This window comes from Nestor notabilis, unplaced genomic scaffold (assembly GCF_000696875.1).
Source record: "Nestor notabilis isolate BGI_N333 unplaced genomic scaffold, ASM69687v1 scaffold4272, whole genome shotgun sequence".
Taxonomy (NCBI): Eukaryota; Metazoa; Chordata; class Aves; order Psittaciformes; family Psittacidae; genus Nestor; species Nestor notabilis.
Genome location: NW_009918642.1, coordinates 37873 through 53400, shown reverse-complemented (window position 1 = coordinate 53400; position 15528 = coordinate 37873). Strand labels below are relative to the sequence as shown.

The following is a 15528-nucleotide window of genomic DNA, read 5'->3' as shown; positions in this document are numbered from 1 at the left end:
GGGAGGGGGTGGGGGTGGAGAGGGGAAATTCTCCTTTCACAGAAGAAATTCACAGGATATGGGATAATTTAATTTTCCCTAAGGAACTGGAGGGTTTTTTTGCCCCTTAAGGAAGCCATATTTAATGAAGAAAAAAGTGTATTAAAAACCGTAAAGTTATCTTTAAATTAAACTAGTATGTACTGTTCTAACATAGAACATACCCTTCTAATTGAAAATAAATGAATAAAACTAAGAAGAGGGTCAGGAGGAAGAAATTATATTTATTTTTTTTCCCAAACAAGTACCACTTACACAACTCCATTAGAAAATGTGTATTTTGGATCATTCTAGGTTTAATTAAAAATGAATAACCCAATTGAAACAAAAAGAATTGTTTTTCATATACATAAAGTGTACAAAGCAGTACTTTTGAATCCACCACATTATCAGATTAAAAAAAACCGAAAAAACCAACAAACCAAAATAACCCCAGACTTGGAGAGATTGTGTTGCCACTCTCTTACAAAAAGCAGCTGATCTTCCACAGAGAAACTAGCTCCTTCCCACATACTTGTGTCACCTGCGTTTGTGGCACTACAGGGGGTTTTCATGCTTCTACCCCAGGACAGTGCATAGCGATGGACTGTGATGACATGACAAGGGGCAAATTTATTTTACCTTCTACATTCCTAGGGGCCCCACCACAAAGCAATCTTCTTTAGACACAGCACTTTCTGTTTCTGCAGAAGATGGGGAACATCCTGGGGCTTCTCCTCTGTCCACCTGTGGGAGCTGGAGCGATGTTCCAGGTGCAAAACTTAGGTTTTGGGCTGACCAGAAAAGCGCACTTTGTGGTAGAGTGGATTCTGCCCATGCACCTGCCAGATCTCATAAAATACCAGTTTCCAATAATTAATCTGTAAATTGCAGTCATATAACAAACATTGAATATCAACAAAAATAAAATCCTCCAGATAGTGGTAGAAATCATTTAGAGGTTAAAGGTGTGTTGATCTTTAATCAGCTGCCTGGGTACAACTTGTGATATGTGGAAAGCTAACCATTGTAATAATGAACTGTTGCTGCCATCTACTGAACACAAGAATTATATACTACACAGATTTAAAATTTGGCTAGTGGTCAACTATGAAACTATTTGCTTGGCTAGATCAAGTAAAATTTTTCTTTCATTGGAACAATCACATTGCTTTCTAGAAAACGTTCAGGCCATGAATCTGCTTTAAAGAATACCTGTTTCTCTTTGGGAAATATGGAATTCTCCTTTGGAGACCCACTCTTAGCTCATGGGTGAATCATAAGAGGTGAGATTTGTAAAGAGCATATATAGCTCCCATAATGTGAAAGCTATTAATAAGAAAGAGTTCCTAGTTAGAGCCACAAGTTTTTAAAATTTTAGTACATGTTAGCTTTTCTTTAGTAATATCACAGAGAACTCCATCATCTTTGTCAAGGATGAATACCTGCCCTTATATGGCAGCTGTGGTTTAGATGAAGGAGCTTCCAGTTGAAAAAGTGCTGGCATTGGCACAGAATTTCTACCAGGCTGTTGAAGGGTAGGATCAAGGCCAAACAGGCTGCTGAGGAAGTTCTAGTCATCAAGAGCTATCCCAACCCCGGTGCTTTGTTTTATCCAGGGACTTAACCTGTTCCTGTATGTCCCAGAAGCTGCCTCTCACTCAGTGGAAGTATTTAAATATATTCATACAGGTATGCAAGCATTACACTTTAAAAGAAAAGAAAAAAAGTTGTACTAACACAAAAAATAGCAACGAGGTTGCTAAGTGCAAGAAATAGTGGTATCATCTGGCTACAATACATAAAATCTATATTCATTGCTTACCTACATGGTATATATATGGACACTCAGCCAAATTTCAGCCCTGAAGGTATATAAGACCCTATTTTGTATTGACTTCAGTTGGACACATCTGCTTCAAAGAGGTGTTTAGCTTGTTAAGAGTCATAAGAAGTCTGGAAATTGCAGAGGAAGTGGCAAGGGAGCCTGCTGATCTCACCAGGCACTGCATTTAGCTGTGCGTTCAGATATACACAACTCGATAACCGTGCAAGAAAATGTTTTTGCATGAGACCAAAGAATGTTGGCTACAAAAATAGTCACTTCTGCCTAAGACAGAAAAGGCATTTAAAGAGAAAGATTAATATTAAAATCTGTCTCTTTTTCTCAATTTGCATTAGAGTAAGTCAGGAGTGAAAGGACAGAATTTAGTAGAATTACACCAGTATGAAACTAGTGAGAATAGCAAATTGGCATCAGTCATCTGTATTGTTCTGCAAAACTATAAATTTCCACAGGAGGGAGCTTCTGCCCACAAAGCCCACAAGTTGCTTCCTCCTGGGAAAGGGAATGGCAATGGTTCCCTGTGAGTTCTTAACTTCTGCAGATTGCAGCCTGATTGCACTGCTAAGAATCACAGCAAGAGTCAGTAATAAAATGGTTAAAAGATAATGATGATTGTCAGAGCTTGTTAACCACAATTATTTTCAAGACATATGTAAATCTGTATAAATACCTAAGTGTGGTATATAATCTAAAACATACTGTTTAAATCTATAAGCAATCCTGAGTTAATTTCACTAAGGGAACATTAGTTGCAACTTCCTGACTTCACTGTGTTTGAATTCATATCCATGAACATTAATTTAAAATTAGTCTAAATATTTGTTGAGAATTAATCACCTGATAAATTTAGCTCTTTTTCATTTTTATGAATTATTCATTATCTCCTCTCCTTTCCGTTGATGTGTTGGTTGTTTGCAAGAATTGAATTACTAGTTCATGATAAAAAAAAAAAAATATCCAGCATTCCCTGATTTATAACATGCTTCCCTTGGAAACTTGACCGGTGACTACGATAGCAGTTCTTTTTACCAACAATATTGTATGCTACTGATTTACTTCTTGAAGGACACATTGGAATTTTTCGGAGAGGATAAGCAAGTTCACACAGAAAATATTTTACAACAAAAATTATTCTGTTCATGTCTTGTACATACATCATGGATGTTCCTACAAATAAAGTTTGTATTAACAAAATCCTGTTGGTGGGAATGTTTGGGAACTGTATGATGAGGTGTAACTGCAGGGATGAATGGCTATGTAAAGCTGCTATCTGAAATAGAAAAAGCTCTTACTGTACAGCCTTATCATAGAAAATACCTGAGCTTGCCAAAAGAAAAGAATAATTCTGTTCTAGAGTGGCCTCAGGCAAGTCTGAATGAAAAAGTTTCTAACCACCAGATATTATAAAGAAGAACAAACCTTTTAAGGGAAGGCTTGAGTCAATGGAAGCAAGAATCGACACTGGGTAGTTCAAAGTGAAGTGATTTATGCACCTTTAGCACATAGAGGTCCATCTTTCAAACCTTATGGCCTGCCTTCAATAAAAATACTGGAAGACCAGATTTTCTGAATAGATTTTCTGAATATGTTCCCAAGTCTAGTGCTGGAGGTCTAATTTCTGGCTGCAACTCATTAAACAAATCTTTGCCATAAAATTAATTTACTAGCAAACATAGCTTCCCTTCTTTCAACTCACTGCAACAGATGACATCTTAAACTTCCCATCGGGTGATGTATTTCTATTTGTTACTTTCCAACTCAGTTTGCTATTATTAATTAAATAAATCAGAAAATTGCTTCTAAAATTATAAGAAACAAAACCCCCAGAACACACCTTCGTGTGGTTAGTAACTGGTACTAGCACTTGCAAAACATCAAAGGCTTCTCTAAACATAGACTTTCATCAGTGATGCTGCAAGCCTTCACCTAATCTTTTATGATTTCCCATGCAGAAACATCAAAAGAGAATGAAAAGAATAGCACTATTCCAAAGCTACAGTGCTCTGTGTGAAAAATGTGTTTAGCTACAACATACATAAAATGTAAGAGGGAAATCATTATTTACGTGAGACGTATTTTAATAAACGTCATCATTAGCTCCCTATCTTTTCCTGTAAGGAGCAAGGATTTGTGAAGTTCAAAATCATGTCCAAAGCTCAAGCGATTTCTGGAAGAAAATGAAAAAGAATTAGAAAGTATCTAATGTATAAGTCTTCAAAGCAAGAAGCTCAATTTATGTTCATTTTTACTTACTGAAACACATTCTGCATATTTTATTGTTTCTGTCATCTTGTTATAATCCATCCAAAGACTTTTCAAAGAACATTAAGTCCTATAAATATAAAAACTGTGAATGATATGTACAGTACAAAAATACAACAATTGCTATCAAAAGTCTTACTTGTAGGCTTTTGTTACAAGAAGTAATTAGATGAGTTGATCATTTTCTATTACTCTGTCACTGAGCAACAGAAGTATTGGAAGACACAATCCAAAAATCTTAAGTGTCATGAGAGTTACATTTCTATCCTAAAAAAAGCAATATTTCTGAGTTGTTGTGGCTATTTTAAAGCAAACACTTTCCATTGAAAAATTTAAATAGTTTTGCCCTTTTGTCGTCACGTGCATCTTAACTTCGTCCTTACCCCTAGCAATGAGTATTTATTTTTTCATATAATTCTTATTATTATTTTCACAATGAAATTTTTGTAGGAAATTTCATATGACCTGAAGGTCTTACATGCAATACTTGACAGAAGTGTTTAAATGGCACTCACAGTTTGAAATTACCATTACTATAGCACAACAGATAAGGGGTTTTGGGGAGTTCAGTACGTTTGGCATCTACATTGATATTTGATCCTACCATGTGAGATACTGACCCATATGTGGAATACTATTTAAACATTTTAATAAAAGATTTAGGAACCTAAAGATGCTCAGCAAATAAGAAAAAAAAGCAGAAGCATACATAAAAACTAAAAGGTTTTCACTTAGCTTCAGTTAAATGGTTAACTTAATAGTCAATCCTCTAGATAGCAGGTTTGACTTTCCACATTTAGAGCTTTGCAGCATCACAGCTGATAGCAAAGGCCCTTTTGGGTCCACCGCTTTATTTTGCATACTTACAATGAGGAAACAAGCACCAATCATTACTGCCTTTATTCTCACATCAAGATCTACAGGGACCTGGATCCCAAAGTTGGCAGTGTTGGTAAAGACATTGTTTACAAATCCAGACCAGTACTTGGAAATTTTGCCAATCGTTGACATCTCATTGAGAGTTTTTACCTGCACCAATAAAAAACAGGAGTACACCTAACTGTAAATAAATGAAGTATACACCAATGTCTCCACAGAATTAATGACTGTGCCCCGGCACACAGAGTATGCTATAGTTGTCAGGTTGTTCTTTTATTCTTATCATTGAGATGCTGTATTAGTGCCAGATTTTCCTTTAGGAGTGACACACAAGAAAGGGTCTCAAGTTTGGAAACATCAGCACCTTTAGACCTGACAGAAAAGTGGAGGAAATTAGATGCAAAAATTTATACTATACTTTTGCTTTTCTTTCACAATGATTTTATTTTCCACATTGTGTTTCTGATATGCTCCAAGTCATAGCAGTACCATTGCTGTGGACCATTTTCCCTTACAACTGACAGATCAGTTTTCAATTATGCAGCTATCTGCATGTTTCTCACAGTATACTGAGATTTCGATCAGTACCCAGTGAAGTCTACTTATTTGGCTAACAAGTTGTTCAATGAAGAAGTTTTTGTATGATTCCTTAATTAAGGCAAAGCACTTTGTTCACATCAGAAAACTCTGTGCAGGGTGTCTCTGATTATCTCCCATTCTCCCTCTCATCCATTACATATCTCAGTGTCTCCTCAGAATTATTTTCCTCCTGATAAGTGTTGTCAAATGGATTTAGACACATTGGACCATAGTCCTGACCGTGGTTCTTGGTCTAAGAGTGATGAAGGCAGCAGATTCAATGCCACAGGGTTCAAGGGACTGTTTCAGGTAACAGTGAATGCATGTGGGATGAAACCCTGAGTTTATGAAAATCAATGACTGAGTGTTCAAGGACTACAGAAAATCAGGACTTCATCTAGCAACTTGATTATTTCCTTGAAGGAATTGTCACTCCTGTCCAGAAAAGATCTGTGTGAATCTGAGTGTACAAGTCAGGAACTCCAATGCACTTTATTGTACTTCCGTTCCATAACTATATGTATTTTAAAGGGTAGAATAACAGGATTTTTGAGTGAGAAATTTATTCAAAGTAGTAAAACCTTAAAATTGTTAACTCTCACAAGAAACATACCTCGAAGTCAACATCTTCGAAACAGCCACAAGTTGCATATGGGCCAATTATTTTTAGTACATCTTCTTTACTTTCATTCCGTATAGTAAACTTTGGCCGAAAAGGGTCCCAGTTCTGCACGACATATCCAGCTATTGTACCTGGTGGGGATTGAACTTCTAACTAGCAAAAACAAGAGAAAAAAAAGATCTCTAATTTAACTTTATAGTAGTATATTTTTAATAGTGTATTGTTTGTATAATGACAAAATATATAACTTTACCAAACTGTCAACTGGATATTACAAGGCTGTCTGATGGTGGGTTTAAATATATTGGACAATATGAAAGTCAAAAGCTGCACCAGAAGCTAATATCTTACATATAAGATTTGATAAAAGCTATACACTGTGAAAAATCTTTGTAATTATAATCAGTGAGTATCCTTATAAACTTTTTTTATACAGTAGCTGTGCTACCAAAGGGCCTCTTTTAAAAAGGATCTTGATGCAGTACTGAGAAGGTAGGTAGCTGAGTTAACTTTTAAAGCATTTTCATTAAATGAGAAAAATATCTGAATTAGGTAGAGTCAAAAATAAGGAGAAAAGACCTGATAATTTATAGGATTTGTGGTTTTCTCTAAAAGCAGCTTATTTTTCAAGAGATATATGGCCTTGAGGAGACAGAGCCATGGAATGAAGCATCGGCCTCCTCAGGGGGCTGTTTCCCAGGCACACCCCCACACACTAATGGTTTCCAAGGATTTCCTGTCCTTCACACTCAGGGAGTACAGTGGGTGATTTCCATCTACAGCACTGATACTAGTCTGTGTCAGGGGAAGCAGTGTTTTGGGGTGTTACCTGACGGGAGAGATATCTGTATCATCAGACACAAAAGCTTGGCATATCAGGAAATTAAAGACCCATGAAAGAGAGGAGGCATGCTGGGAATGAAACTCATAAAAAGGACCCATTTATCAATAGTTACTTCTAAGCGAAGGCCTCCAAGAAGTCCTCCAGGCTGAGATGTGGGTGTAAATCTCCTCCTGCCATCCTCACAGGGGTTGCACAAGGCTTTATTAGTACTGTGCACATACAGCGAGATGCTCGGACAAAGGGCAATTAGGATTCACTCACCTCTTGCAGGAAGCAGGGGAACCAGCAGCTGTTGCATCTCAAGGGTCTGTTCACTGTAATCACTTCTTGGCCCATGTTATCAGCAATCCTTATGGTGAAAGACCTTATAGGCGAACATAGATTACGATCAAAGCAATCGTTTTCTTCTACTGCAAAGTAAACTCTTTGTCCCAAATGGTTTTTTATCTCGTATTTGCTGGAGGTCTCTGTGCCAACTATGGCTAATAAATCAAAATAAGCAGAAAATTACCTCAATATAATATTAGCATATATATTAGAATACATTCTAAAAATCAATGGAACAAAGTTTAATAATTGTTTTGAAGTAATGACACAAAGGAAAAATGCAATTATAAGGAAATAATAATGACAGGTCTGTATTTTGAAGGAACATTTAGTTCAAAGACTTTGATTTGCTGTACACTAAAGTACATATCACAAACCAGAATTCAGCTGAGTTTTAGTTTGAGCTTTTACTTACTTTATCATCTGTGAAAAGTAAAATATGAGGCTGTCCCACTTCAGCGGATGAAACCCAGCGAGGCATCCAAGAATCAGGACAAAAACATTTTGAAGGGAGAAATACATTTTAAAATGTTTTACGTTCAGAACTTAATACTTGTTCAGTACTTTGAAAATCTGAGGAATAGAAAACAGAAATCTTATGCTTCATTTTGTGTCTTCTGACCTTCCTTACTTGCTTTGTTTCTCATAGCATGTTAATTACTGTCAAAGACAGTAATTTTTTTCCATACATTGGAAAGATGGCTAAGCTTTGATAACTTTGAGAAGGATATGTCTAAGATAGAGAATTTAGGACTGCTGCAGAGTTTACTCACAGTGATCTTTCTCTCCTCATTGATTTGCTGCAGAACAGGCATAACCAAAAGTGAGCTTTCACCACACTAACACCACATCACAGGCCTGATGCAAGGTCAGTGGGAGGCTTCACAATGGCTTCAAGTGAGGTGGGGGCAAGACTTGGAAGCCTTTTGGATGCACCTGTGTATCAGTACTGTTAAAAAGCAACAAGGATCACACCATACCTTCAAGGAGCTCCACTTGCTGATGAATAATTATCCGGTCCAGCTGTTAAAAAAAAAAAATAAATAAACAAGATGGTGGGTTCTGAAAAGTTCTGGGGCTACTGGTGATCACCTGTCTATTTTTATTGCTTATCTCCCTTTTACTAGGTTCCTTTTCCTTCCAGAGGTGCATAAGTTGGGTGCTCAAGGTCTATCTCAAGTCACACTTTAGACATCTCTGAAACGATGACTGAAGAGTGTAACACTGGGTGTTGTGGTTATATAATTCACACACATATTTGAAGAAAAATAATCTTCGATGCTCGGGGAAGACCTTATCACCATGTTCCAGTATTTAAAGGGTGGCTACACAGAAGGTGGAGGCTCCCTTTTAACAAGGAGTCATGTGGAAAAGACAAGGGGTACAGGTTACTGCTGTAGAGATTCTGATTAGACGCAAAAGGAAATTTTTTCACAGTGAGAACAATCAACTGTTGGAATAATTTCCCCAGGAAAGTGGTGGATTCCCTGACACTGGACACTTTTAAAATTCAGCTGTCAGGGTGCTCGGACAACTAGTCTAGATCAACCAAGAAAGGTTGGACCAGGTGATACTGGAGGTCCCTTCCAACCCGGTATTCTATGATTCTACAATTCTTCACTGAGAGAATGAGGAAGACAACAGCAATGGAAAGATGTAGGTGAAAGGCAGGATCTGCTTCTGACTCCCATTCCTCCATCCTGCTCTTAGCCCCTCACCCCAAAGCTAAGGTTAGTGGTGGGCACCATGGCAGTGCAAAAGTGGATGAGTTTGGAACTCAAGATGAAAACATGCTGCAGCGACATCCAAAGGGCCTCGGTAGAGCAGCCCAGCAAGGCAGTTAGGTGGTGCCAGAAATGGCACACACAAGCTTTAATGCTCTGATCTCAGGCACTGGGAGTTCTGCACCCTAAATCTGACAAACAGTCACACCAGGGTGCCAGAATGAGCAAAGCAATAGCTCCCCAGAGAAACCCTCGGCTGACTGAAACTGTCTTCCCCTGCGAGCTGGTTGCAAATGCAGGAGAATAACTGCCACAATACCCTTGCTTTGCTGTGCTTACCATCCCTCTGACATTACTCTTCTTTAGAGAACAGTCATTAGTATTATAAAACCAGCATGACTTAATTTCAGTCTACCTTTCAGTTTTATGTGACTTTTTATGCCTGGTTTATGTGATAGTTTAGACTTTGCTAATCTTTTTTCCTTAAATTCCTGATGGGCAAACACGTGGCACAGGATTTTGCTGTTACAGCTGTGGACAGAAAGCACACAGCGACCTTCTGAGACCAGCATGTCACTGTTCTCCAGCATCTGTATATTTTACAATTGATAAATCTTGCCTGGTACATATTCAAACTGTTGCAGCCGTTAGTCAATTCTAGTCATCTGCTGCTGCTAGCTCAGACTGCAAAGAAAAGCTGGTACAAGAGAAACTTCTTTATCCCTTTCATTAATCTCTGAAATGTGCATGCCAGTAATTGAAATAATAAAAAATACTTGGACTTAAAAAATTTATCCCAAGAATCTTTGCTGTTTGTTGTTTAGGTTTCATGAGAGATGTGAACTCTTGGAGCTCGTGGGAAGGGCTCTGCTGATATAAAAAGAATAAACAAGTTAAAGATGGTAAAGCTATCTCAGTATTTTAGTTTTGATTTTAATATGGATTTCTTTGCCCCACATAGGCTTTCACAGGGAAAAGAAAATTAATGAGACTGAACTGTTAAAAGCTTTAAGTGATTTTGGTCTGTTGATTGGTTTATTGTGAACAATGTATAAAAAATGTTGAGACAAAATGGCAGTAACACTTGTTAGACTTGTTTTGCCTTCCCTGATTTGGGCAAGACAGCTAGTCTGATGCATATTTTATTAGGACACTTGTGGATTAAGTGAATTCTGCACTTGCATTTGAAAGCATGTAAAGCCCTTTGGTTTACAAGGATCTAAGTCCTCTTGAGTTCGGATATGTTAGAATTCCTTATACACAGCTAATTCTTAGCATTCTGTTTTGTGGGAATTAAATTTACATCTGATCAGTCTAACCAAGTCTAAAGTAAGACGCATTTACAAAATTGGTTAAGCCTGAATGGTGGCACAACATGCTGTTAAGTTACTTGGAAAATTCTTCTCCAAGGTTTGGTCTGCGTATTTCTGCTATGGGAAAAGGTTCCCTTGATTTTTGTGATGCACACTGGACAGTTCCTCAAACTGTGACTGTGATCTAGAAGATAATAATGAGGTTTGGTCAAATTTTTTTTTGTAGGAAATTGTTCAGAGTGTCACTTCTGTGACAGTGAAAGAACAGTATCTGTTTGCCAAGGCAGAAGCAAGTTATTGGCCTTTTTTGGTGCACCTTGAACAGCTGAGCAAATCACTCCTCAGCCTGACTGACTCCAGGTGTGTATTTGCAAAGTGAAATATTACAGCCTGGCCAGGTATTTTCTTTTCCTGTTATCCAACACTATATGCTGTGTCTTTGAGTTGCTGTTTAGAATGAGACTGTAGGAATCTTTCTGAAGAGATTCACTAAATTTGGATCCTTTTTTCAGACACAAACATGTCATGGTCTTATTGAGAAAACTATTCGGCTTTCTCAAGTCTGTCCAGCTGTCTTTCTCGCTCTTGCTGGAGATAATCCCAGAAATTCATTTCTATTTGTTATCCTGTATTTATTCACAACCACTTTCTATATAATTTTTCTTCCTGTAAAATAATTCTATAAATCAAATGTCTGTCTCTCTCACAGGTTGTTTACTCTTCTAGGTACTCTGTCATAGTTCCCTCTTGGTGGTGGTTTGGGTTTTTTCAGTCTAAAGAGGAAACAATTGCAGTTATGTTTTAAAACAGGTTCTCTGTTCCCCATGTCCTTCCAGTAGAACCTGCCTGTGACTCTTTCAATTTGGACCCACCTTTCTGCAATACACACACCACCAGAAGGAAACACAGTATTCTAGTCTTCCTAATGGCATCAAAAATTCCCAGTTCTGCTAGAAACGTCTTCATTCATTTGAGAATTTCATCATGTGAAAATCTCTTAGACCATCATTAAAAAATCCCAAGAGATGACCGTGGCAGCTGTGAATCACACATTCATTCTGCAGGCAGCTCTCTCCCTGCTGGTCAAACCCTCTTTATGCTCCAATCTATTCTGTGTGAGCTTGTTTCCTTAGTCATACAGTCAGTATGACTTCAGCATTGCACTCCAGAATGTTCTGCAATGCACAGAAACTCTAGCTGTGGGTATATGCCAATAATAAGCACTGCACACATGCTTTCCGCTTTTCAGACTACAGAGAAAATTGAGAATAATTAGCGAGGGCTGCAGCACAGACACATGGTTATTGGGCCAGGAACAAACATGAATGGGGTCTTGAGTTCTAGTTATAGTTCTAACAGCAACTTGCTCCTTTGTCTTAATGTCAGATGTAAAGCTTCTGTAAAAATGGAGTAATAGAATTTGCTTGCCCATGTTGTATGGGTAGATCTGAGGTATAATTCATGTTCCTACAGGAGACTGAATATGTAGCCTTCCAAGTATTTACTACCACAATCCCTTTTCAACTAAAAAATGTAGCTCCCACAGTCTGTGATCAAATGCTCATGCAGTTGACAACTGATATCATTTTGTGCATGGGCACCATGAAATGAAAATCATAGCTGCACATGAAAGATGATTTCTGTAGTGACTCCCAGTTTCATTAGCTATCTGGGTAACTTAGCTCAAAATGTAAGATACATTCAATTTCTGTTTCTGTACAAAACTACCGGAATTGTATATCTAAAATACAGACCTCAAGTGAAATAAATATTTCCCAGCACCACCAAAATACAAACACAGCAGAAGTGTGTGTATTGGAATCACAGCCTGACTATCCTGAAGCCCAAATCTGTTCCTGACCATACCAGGCAGGGTGTATGACCTGTTACTCAGCATGTATAAGAAAAGCAGAATCCAGCCACATCTGAAATGCAAAAAAGACTCGGTGTCAAGGCAGTAGCAGGGAGTGACTCTCCCAGTAAAAAAATGCAGGAAGAGTCAAAACTTCTGGAACAAAGCTGCAGACCATCACAGGTCCAAGCTCCAGGGACTAAGAGTTTTCACGGAGTGAGGTAGACAGCTCACATTTAGCAGTAGGATGAAGAAGACTTTAGCATTCCTTTTCCCTCCCCTGCCTGCGACCTACTGGTCTGCTTCCATTTTCAAGCATTTTCTTCTTTTGGGCCCTAGCACTTTCCTGCCCCATGACCCAACATAGCGTAGGTGTAGGTTTGTAGTCACCCAGGCTTACACTCACAAGTTGTGTTCTTGAGTGCTTTTCTCCCCAGGACCTTACACCTAACCTGGAGAGTGCTGTCCTGGGCAGGAGTTTGCCCATGAGACCTTCATGTTCCTCAAAGGATGGGTTGCAAGGAGGTGACAATTCTTTCACATGCTGCCTGTTTTAATCTTTTTGAGGCAGGCCAGAGTTTGATAGACATTTCCCTGAGGGTGAGCTCTTAAGCAGCTGGAAGAAAACTGGGGGGATAATAATATGATCTAGAAAAGGTCCTAGAGGGAAGAAAACCATGGTTTTGGTGCAAGGAGAGGTGCATGCACAACAAATGGATTTCTATGAAAATGAATGGCAGCAATGAAGGAAGAGCTTGTCGCTCCTATGGCTCCTTATTTCATAGTAATATCAAACAACGAAACAGCCTTTCCATCTCCACCTGTCCCTCCCCCCCAAAAAAAATACCCCAAAACAACAATAAAACCCAAAAAACCCCACAAACAAACAAACCAAACCAAAAACAAAAACAAACCCCAAAAAAACAAACAAAAAAACCCCACCAATACAATTCTAACATTTGGAAAGATTCAGGACCTGGTTCAGGTACTCCAGACCAGGTGGCAAGATACGAAGTTGTGATGTTTGCTTCCAGAGACTTGTTGGTTCAACAGGTTTATTGTGTCCAGGAAGGTCAGAAGAACCAGGGAGGTAATCCTTAAAAATTGCGTTGGTTTGTCCCTGAAGTTCTGCGGGAAAAGAAGAAGAAGAAAAGAAATAATCAGAAATTAACAGGATCAAACAGCAGCTAGCTGTTCGGATCAAAACTGGAACAATGTCACATTCTGCCTGTGACTAGATCAGCATTTTAACTCAGATCAGGAGTGAGGTCCTAAAACAAATCTCCTGATGGTCACACACTTAGAGCACTCTGATTCACTCTATAAAGCAATCTTAGAGCATCCAAAGTGGAACCGCTGTAGTTGAAGCTAGCCAGGATACATGGTCTTGGAGGGCACCTCATACAATCTTTCAGGTTGCAAGCACTGAGTCTGTGTGGCAAGGTTGGAGGTGGTCTGGACTCACACACAGGGTGGCCACAAGCTCCTCAGCACATGTTACTAAGCTCCATGAGCTGTCCTGCATGCTAATGTATACCAAGATGCTGAAGGCTTGCTCCTAGCAAGATGCTTTCTAGCATGTTGAGAGGATGCATATTTTCTCTTAATTAGAGATATCCTTTCCAGAGATCTCAGATTCCCTAAGCTGGATGTTACAACTCTGGTATCAAAGTCTAAACAGCCTCTTACAGTGTATTATTCCTTATTATCTTAATGAAAAGATCAGATATCATTAAGCTGTGTTTTCTGGTTTGCTATTGCAAACTCATCCTTTAGGACACAGTGACGGTTACCTTGGCTAGTGCTGTGAAGGTAATGAGAGTATTTACTGTTACAGGCACCTGTATGCCCACACCCCTTCATGTGCACAGGTACTGTCTCTGAGCGCACAGTGGTAACCTTAGCCATTTGATTCTCAGTAAAGTTCTACTGGTTTTAGTCCAAGCATCTTTCCACAACCGTCACTAACACTGGCTCTGCCAGAACAAGCAAGTACAAGCTGAAGCTCTCTGCATATAAAATAGCAAATCCTTCTAATAAGCTGAGTCCCTGTGCTTCAGCAGTAAGGCAGTCCCCAAACTGATCATTTTTATCTCATGTGTGACAATACATAGCCATGACGGGGTTTGAGGTCCAGAATGAATTTTGGCTCTAAGTCTGAAACTCTCTTTTGCTGTTGTGGGTTTAAATGAGATCCTTTAGCATTATTTGAACTCACTGTGGCTGATTCATCATTTAATCATATTTTGATCTTAATTTGTCTTTGCAGCTACTGCTTTCTTTCTAAGTCTGAGACCACAGGAAGAAGAAGTAACCTCTTTGAATTTGTAGCTGGGTTTTAAAAATGCATAACTGGGTAATAAATATTTTATAGGCTCTTCTGCATCATTTTACCTCACAGGGTTCTGTTACTGCCATAACTCTTGTTGTTACATGAAATGCCATGAAGTGGCCAAGTGTTAGTGCTATTCTCGAATAATAAAGAGGAAAAGAAAGACAACAAATTGCAGTTCTACCTGTCAAATTTTAAGCTATACAAAAATCAAACAGTAAATACATTAAATATTCATGACAATCTGAGCTACTCTGACACTTTGTCTATTTTTGTGGATGTTTCCCATTTCATTTATAGTATGGGAAAACTTAAAAGTTACCATATGACACAGTGAGCTTTCTGTACAAACATAATTTGTAGAGTTATTTGTTCCTAAAAGAAGTGTATTATCAAGTTCCTTCATTTTGAAAACCATATTACACAACATTACTATTTTAATACTAATGTTAACCACTTTGCATTAAAAATATACAAACACAGATCTGTTATATGACTAAAGGTGAGCAAAGTATATATAAAATACCCGGTATATTGCAAGAGTACAACAATGCCATAAAACCCTCTTGCTGCTGTATACCTTTAAACGTTGTAAATGCAGAATGTCATAAGTATTTGGGGGGCAAAGAGGGGTAAACATTTGAGGAACTTAAATAGACATTGCCAAAAGTCCCTAGGCCAACATATGCCTCTGTACATCACAACAAGGTGACCTCTGTGGAGTTGTATTCATGTTAAAGAAAAAATAGATTTGTGTCCTTCTGCTTGGTTTAAGTATTTGAAAGCATGGAGAAAATGAATTTAGAAAGTTGGTTAGATCAGTATGCTGCAATGTTTGCTGGTAGCCCTGAGTACACACCCAGCGTCAGCTAAAACACAGTGTGTGACAAAGATGAACCCAGATAGGAGTAATCTGATTAAATTCAGTTA

General features: G+C 38.3%; 1 protein-coding gene across 1 annotated transcript in view; it reads right to left on the bottom strand.

The window, feature by feature from the left end:
- Positions 1–4157: 4157 nt before the first annotated feature.
- The window catches only part of PLSCR5 (phospholipid scramblase family, member 5), an 11823-nt gene continuing 452 nt past the window's right edge, over positions 4158–15528 (bottom strand). The window contains exons 2-7 of the mRNA XM_010009822.1: positions 13243–13394; positions 8358–8400; positions 7312–7532; positions 6198–6359; positions 4994–5155; positions 4158–4196 (exon numbers count right to left, since the gene is read on the bottom strand). Of these exons, the coding sequence (XP_010008124.1) occupies positions 4158–4196; positions 4994–5155; positions 6198–6359; positions 7312–7532; positions 8358–8400; positions 13243–13394 (779 nt within the window). The remainder of the gene's footprint in view (positions 4197–4993; positions 5156–6197; positions 6360–7311; positions 7533–8357; positions 8401–13242; positions 13395–15528) is intronic.